Here is a 7,849-nt window from a genome sequence, read left to right as displayed (position 1 = left end):
CCCCATCTGTTGTAGAGGACCTCTGGCACCGAACCCGGTAACCAATCAGTGCGCGACCTGCCGCCCCTTTGTTCGCTCTGACTGCTTGCTCTCGGAATAGGTGAATAGAATAGGAGGGGGAATCCCGAAAACAATGCACCCCCCAAAAAAGACATGCATAATAGATAACTAACCCTATGCGCATATTCAAGGGAAAACGAACTGAATAGGTCAAGTTATCCCTAAATAAATGTTAATGTGCTATGACTGATGTGTCATATGGGATTGTAATGGTAATCACTTATTTCTCAACATAGTTTGACAATATTACATATTTAAAGTAGGAGACATTAGTGGTGCTCTCCTCTGCTCTGTGTCCCACTGTAATCTCTTCGGTAACATCTGCTCTTTGCGCTATTCAGCTCCAGGGCTTAATATCTGACGTCAATGAATAGAGAATGGCTGAGTGCGTGATATTACCAGACAGCAATATGCTCAATCTCTCTGCCATGAACACTCCCTGTCAGACAGAGAAAGAGGGAGACAGAACAATCTAAAAATCTTTACCAATTAACTATTGAGACTAGATATGTGGTTGTTGTGCAGTAGGCCTGTCTTTGAAATTAGAGTAGAATAAAAAAAGGTCGAAACATAATCTATTTCAGTTCTACTAACAAAAAAGACAATAGACATGATTGATTCTGTAACATCTTATTAAATGGCTTTAGGAACAAAGAATAACATTTTGTTGCTACTGTTAGTATACACAATGCCTGGTCCAGAAGTTTCTTAGCACATTGTACTCAATTCAATATATATTTATACATCTGTTTAAAGTCAGCTCCCTCAATTTGTACTGATACTGTATTAACTTGATAACAGGAAGCAATGTTAGAAAAATACAATATGAAAAAATGTCCAGCTAGCAAAAGTATTCCACCAAACTACAGATTTGAAATAGAAAAAAAATGTATTTTCTTTTGTTTATTAAATAAAAATGTAACAAAAATGGTGCGCATTGCAGCATGACAATTTAAGATTAAAAAGGCATGATTTATTTTCTTACAAACATCTTTGTAAAAACAAAAATTATGTATAAAAAAAAAGAAAACATTGGAAAAGATAAAACACGAGACAAAAAGCATATTCTTCAGGTAGCTTCCCCTTCAAAATAACTGAAAGGGATAGATTTGTCATACACCTCCTGACCTTGAGTGAGAAAGCACATGCAGAGGTGAGGCATTGGCTCAAATGAGGTGAGCTATGGGCTGAAGCTCAAATGACACCCTACTCCCCTAGTGCGCTACTTTCCAGAGTCAGTGGTGCTCTACATGGGAAATAGTAAACCATTTCAGATGTACCCCTGGTTTATATTGTAGTATTATTTAACAGTTTTAGGGGTATAATTCAGTTTAAAAAATGTTTTACTATCCATGCTGTGAGAAGAATCTACCGGCACCAAGGAGGTCCATGCAATACAAACTAAAGATATATCAAAGTCAAAACAAGATAAGTACCGATCAGCACTTTGGGTGAAAAATGCCCTTTGACACCAATCTAGGAACAGTTTACCCGCCCCAAATCCTAACCATTAGTCTGGAGGAATGCAAAACTGACCTTAGATCACTGAACCTTGTCCTGGATCCACAGACTCTTAGTGGCCAACCAGTGTCTATTCCTGCATTCAACATCGCCATTTCAATAGAGAATACAGGTACACTAAAACGGAGAGGACACTTACACCATATCTGCACTGCAGGTGTGGAGGGGAATCTCTGCTAGTTGCATTAGCGTGTGGTGACGTCATAGAAATTGCATTATAGAATATGCATGTGTGTACAAAGTTATTTCACCACAAGTGGCAGAATACACCCCTCCTGTCCCACTCCCCATCTCCTTCCCCCTTTCAAAAGACAGCAAGTTGAAGGGTTGGTCTATTCCATCTATCGTATCCCCTATTCCTAGCTCTACGGAGCAGAGAAAGGCAGTATGGCCTGTGAAGCCACAAGGGAACACTTTCTCACTGGGTAAACTGTGTCACAACACCATCTAAGCAGAATCAAGCATGCTGCAGTACAAAACCATTGACTACCCACTTCTCTCCACACACTGAATATAGTTAGTCTGTTTACAGCAAAATGTTCAAGGTGTTCTCAGAACCCTGCTATTAGAACAGATCTTCTAGACCAGGGGTTCTCAAAGTGGGGTGCGGCGGTACTGCAAGGGGTCCGTGGACAGATTTCAAAACACATCAAACTAAATATTTCAATTACATTTTTTAAAATGAATATTACTAACAGATTAAACAGATTTTGGCCAAGTGATCCATGGAATAAGTTGAGGGTGTAATACAATATAATAAAATGTAACAATATAATTTGTTATTATCGCTTGGCAAGATGGGTTTGGGATGCTCACAGGGATATTGGTATCCACAGTAAATTTGTTCAAATCAATCACTTTAATTCCAAAAAATGATTAAAATATAAATATATATATAAAAATGCACTGTAATTTAAGCTTTAAAACTGCAGCAAAAAACATGCCACATGGCAACATGTATAGAACTGCAGGATATTAGCTTTAAATCTGCAACAAAAAAAATCTCTTCCCCATGACAAAATGTGTAGAATTGCAGGAAATTTGCTTGAAAAACTGCAACATTATCTCTCTGATGCCAAGAGATGGGCCTTTAAAATGTTCCTTTCCAGGGTTCAAGAGTTGGTTCTTCCTTGTATGCAAATGTTCAGCTCACTCAAGTTGTGTCCTGATTATGAGGGGGGGGGTCCCTGAAATTTGGCATCACAAAAGGGGTCCCAAGACCTAAAAAGTTTGAGAACCCCTGTTCTAGACTGCCCTCTCACCCTGGGTCCCTAACTGAGCCATGTCCAGTTCAAAAGGGTTTTCATAAAAATACAACATGCATGGAATGACTTATTGTAAGAGAACCATGTGTGATTATATGATCTTAGTAAGAATGTTGCTTTTCTCTGTTCATGTTCTAAAGAGTACACGCTGGAGCCTCTCCCTTCACAGAGCTTATTGTACAAGTTGTCCTTAGGCACAGATATATGACCAGTCACAACAAATTCTAACCACACTCATTAAGGGAGAAAACACTAAACTGATCTGTGATCAGTATCCAGAGGTAACTTCAACCTGCTGCCTATGGGGACTAACAATATCAGTATCTCAGTGGAAAATCTGAATAACATTCTAATAGGGCCAGTAAACTAACAAGTAAACTCAAAACTAATGTCTTTCTGACAATGTGCATATGGCACACAAATTGGCTTCACATACATCCCACTAAACACCGACTCTTACTAATCATAAATAAATAAATAAAACAACATGAGAAATCAAAGTCAATCTGAAATGTTACTTAAAATGGTTTACATTTCTACATGTCTGAACCAGTGACTATCGCCACTCATTGTTTTGGTGCAGCAAAGAGAAGAGTAAGAGAAATAGTAGATGAAAAAGTATGAAGAAAGGACAGGTGCTTCTTTTGCATTTTGGTTCTGCAAAGATCAATCATTATGCATATCTGTGCATCTTTTTAAGTTAACTATGTTTTGTAGGCTTATAATAGAGAACAATACTGGCCAGGAGGAGTCCCAATTCAACCCTACCCCAACAATCAACCATGGCTTTTCTATAGATGACGGCTCAGACAGTAAAACACAGCGCTCCAGGCCAGACACACATAGCAGAGGTTCCAGAGGGTCATCTCCATGTCAATCACACTCATTGTGTCGCAAATGGCACTCTATTCTCTATGTAGTACAGTGCACTATATAGGGAATAGGGTGCCATTTCTGACGCACCCCCAGTTTTTGAATTCTTGACTTGAACTTGACCCCAGCTCTGAAACATGTAAACACACAGTCAGTGAGCACTACCTGGCAATAGTTTTGAGTGATATTTACTGGTCCACTGAATGTGTAGTCAGTCATTAGAGGACATTCAACTTGTGAGGTGTGACCTGTACTGTATGTTACTGGAACTATAAATAATGTTGTATTTGAAGTTGAGGTGCAGGTTCCTACAGTTGATGTGAGGATGGAAGAAGGGAGGGTGAGGCAAGTGAGTGATGGGGGTGGGGGTGGGGGGTGGGGGTCGGCACATAGAACCAAACACGTGAACAATGCCAACACGAATAATGACACCAGTAACAATCATAATAATAGTAGAACAATAGAAAGACTCAATAGGTGCAGGACAAGATTGTAGTCTGTGAGCCATTGTGAACAAATACCCCCAGGACACCCCTATCAACATCATCAAATACACTCTCTACCCCACAACCATTAAACTTGAAGACTACGCTATGGTGTCTGTAAATCAAACAATGTGTTCACTTGAACAGAACAGTAGTGTAGACCTGACACCTGTATCAGAGTAGGACAGAGCAGAGGGAAGGGGAGCATATAGCGATCAGGGAGAGGATTGGTACCATAAAAATCACCTCTTTTCTCTCACCATTTCTCACTTTGTCAGGCATCTGGGTACAAAAGATTTCAAAGCATCTTTCTGGTAATTTCCCTAGCTAAATCTGTGGAGCATCTCTCCATTTCCTTCCTTTGTAAACCATGCACTGGTGTGACTCTGCATGTAAGCCTTTATCATAGCATGATCTTCACTTAGGCTGTGGCCTGGGCAATGGTCACACCACCTATACGACCATGAATGTGCTCACAAACACTACAGAACACTAGACTAAGTATGAATCGAACACAATAACAAAATGAAGAACATCAGTGAAATAGAAAAAGGTCTGCATTTCAAAAACTACGTTGTGATCGCACAACTAGCTAACCAAGTGCATTCTGCTTCACGCTAAATCGGTGTAGCCTCTCTAAACAAAGTACAAATGTGAAAACGTTTTTGAAAGTGTCCTTATGAACTGCTCATGAACATTGTTAGTTTAACTATTACATTGTATAGTCTTTTTCATGATTTATGATTATAGGTCCTTACAGGTAATACATGTTAATAAATGTTACATTTCAATTAAACTTACTTACATTGACTTGTAAGCAGTTAATACTAGTTATATTATGCAATAATGGCTTATAAGCAGTTTATAAGTCAACCTTCAAATGCTGTATTAATTCCAGTTGTAATAACAGCAGCTGGTTGAGGGTGTATGCGTTCAGGAGAGAGCTGGTTTTGGTGGCATTTGTTAACGATGCTAAAGATAATACTGACACAGTAAGGCTTGCAAGCTGACTGGGTGAACATCAACAGTCCCAGTCTTAAATCAAGACCTCATCCACAGCCCTAGCTCTTACCCCTGGCCTAGACACTTCTTCATGGCACCTGCTGGATTGAAAGAAACAGACACTATCCCTTTAGAGGGCTAGAATGAGCTTTTACCAGGATACTGACATCCATTCTCCTTCAGATCTATGAGAGGTCATTTAGAAATGTCTACGGCTAGGGCACTAAGAGAAGTGTCTAGGACTAGGGCACTAGGAGAAGTGTCTAGGACTAGGGCACTAGGAGAAGTGTCTAGGACTAGGGCACTAGGAGAAGTGTCTAGGACTAGGGCACTAGGAAAAGTGTCTAGGGCTAGGGGCTGAGAGCACTTCATCCAGTGGATGATGTTGTCTGATCTGTTGTGTTTGAAGTGTGGCTGTGTTATGTGGGTAGAAGCCAATTAGAGAAGCAGGTTTCAGCTAACATTCTGTGCATGAACTCTTCGCACTAATAGTGCACTAATAGTGCGAAATGAAGATCAATCACTTTGCATGGCTATGGTCTGCCATTTGACAAGCCACTTGCATCTACACTATCTGCATGCAATTAAGCTTGTGAGTGTGTAAATGTAGTGTGCAGGCAAATTATTAGTTTAATGTGAATTTGCATCAAGCCTCTCCAACTTTCATCCAGTTCCCTTTCAACAGGACTACATTTCCCATAACCACCGTGGGCAGTGTAGGTTTGCTAAACAGGGCTGACTGACTAGCTTCGTCTGATTCTCATTGGGTCTGTAAGGTGTCAATGATTCAGCTTAAAAACATTTGTTGTAAATGAGATACTGTCCATCTCTGTCCTTAAACAGGGAATGCGCCAGTGCAAGTGACACAAACAACCCCATCACAATGTCATGGGTTGGCATACACACACACACAAACGCATGCGGAGCCCCTGGGAGTGTAATATATTAAGAGTATTTTGGTTCAATGGCTGAGAAGAAACCTTTTATTTCTTGGAATGAATGTAGACAGGTTGACCTTGAAAATAAGTGCTTTAACTTAAGGACTCAGTAGAAATAGTGTATTGGGAAGACAGGGACCTCAATAAAAGGGTCTGTCTAATACACTGCTCTTATGCACACATACTAGGTAGAGACGAGAGCCAGAGAGAGTGTTGCAACTCCACCTGAACCCTCCTCTATAAGGACATTATAACACGCTAATGTCACCTGTTATAACATGCTAATAACAGCATGGATAGGGCATAAACAGGGAGTTCTACAGACACAGACATACAAGACAGGGTTGAGCATGTCACACTGCACTGACAACCCAAAAACCTCCACCCCTCCCTTCCATCCCTCTCCTCCCTTCCATGGTTCCAAGCTCCATCCCTTCCCCCTCCCCTCCACCCTGTTCCTACCCATCTGCTATACCCCGCTCTCCCTTGGTTCTGTGACTCTCTCCATCTCTGCTCCCTTCCCTGCCTCCCCCCGTCCACCCCTACGTCTGCAGGCCTTGCGGATTGCGCTCCACTGGTAGCCGCTGAAGGTAGGGCTGATGGGGAAGTATTGGAAGACGGTGTGACGACGCAGGAAGTCCATCCCAAACGGGAGGTCGTAGGTTCTCATCCCCTCCAGCTCCGCAGCACTGGGTCCCGACCCTCGCTTCAACTTCCCGATCCCTCGCTCCTCCCTGGTACCTGACAAGAGGAAAGGAGAGACAAAGGAGAAAGAAAAGAGGAAGACAGGAGGAAGAAGGGGTGAGCAATTGGAGAAGGCAACAGTTTGTGATATACTTGTCCTATCTGTAAATAAAATCACAAGGGATATATAGTGTTTTAACTAACAGTGACAATCCAGTCTACTCAGCAGGGATAGTGTTTTAACTAACAGCGTCAGTCCAGTCTACTCAGCAGGGATAGTGTTTTAACTAACAGTGACAGTCCAGTCTACTCAACAGGGATAGTGTTTTAACTAACAGTGACAGTCCAGTCTACTCAGCAGGGATAGTGTTTTAACTAACAGTGACAGTCCAGTCTACTCAGCAGGGATAGTGTTATAATTAACACTATCTTAAGGATCTGCCCCCTTTTTTCAATTTGCGCTTAAAATTACATACCCAAATCTAACTGCCTATAGCAAGGATATGCATATTCGTGGCACCATTTGAAAGGAAACACGTTGAAGTTCGTGGAAATGTGAAAGGAATGTAGGAGAATTTAACACAAATGATCTGGTAAAAGATAAAGAAAAATCCAACTGTTCTTTTGTACCATCTTTGAAATGCAAGACCATAACGTATTATTCCAGTCCAGGTGCAATTTAGATTTGCCACCAGATGGCAGTGTATGTGCAACATGTTTGACTGATCCAATGAACCATTACATTTCTGTTCAACATGATGTATTAAGACTGTCCAAATGTGCCTAATTTGTTTATCAATAACTTTCATGCTGAAAATTGTGCACTCTCCTCAAACAATAGCATGGTATTCTTTCACTAATAGCTACTTTAAATTGGACAGCGCAGTTAGATTAACAAGTATTGAAGCTTTTTGCCTCATGCTAATTGCATTAGCCTACGTTAGCTCAACTGTCCTGTGGAAGGGACAACGATCCTGAAGAAGTTTTAACTAACAGCGACAGTCCAGTCTACTCAGCAGGG

At 41.0% G+C, this 7,849-nt stretch overlaps 1 protein-coding gene across 4 annotated transcripts in view; it reads right to left on the bottom strand.

The window, feature by feature from the left end:
- Positions 1-674: 674 nt before the first annotated feature.
- LOC109896048 (solute carrier family 23 member 2) overlaps positions 675-7,849 on the bottom strand; it is a 73,078-nt gene continuing 65,903 nt past the window's right edge. For all 4 annotated transcript variants that reach the window (XM_020490247.2, XM_020490248.2, XM_031829880.1 and 1 more), the window contains exon 15: positions 675-6,885. In XM_020490247.2, coding sequence (XP_020345836.1) covers positions 6,614-6,885 — 272 coding nt within the window. In that variant the 3' untranslated portion in view covers positions 675-6,613. The remainder of the gene's footprint in view (positions 6,886-7,849) is intronic.

The sequence above is a fragment of the Oncorhynchus kisutch genome, linkage group LG8, assembly GCF_002021735.2.
Source record: "Oncorhynchus kisutch isolate 150728-3 linkage group LG8, Okis_V2, whole genome shotgun sequence".
Lineage (NCBI taxonomy): Eukaryota > Metazoa > Chordata > Actinopteri > Salmoniformes > Salmonidae > Oncorhynchus > Oncorhynchus kisutch.
Note: the sequence above shows the minus strand (reverse complement) of the source record. Positions and strands in the feature narration are given on the sequence as shown.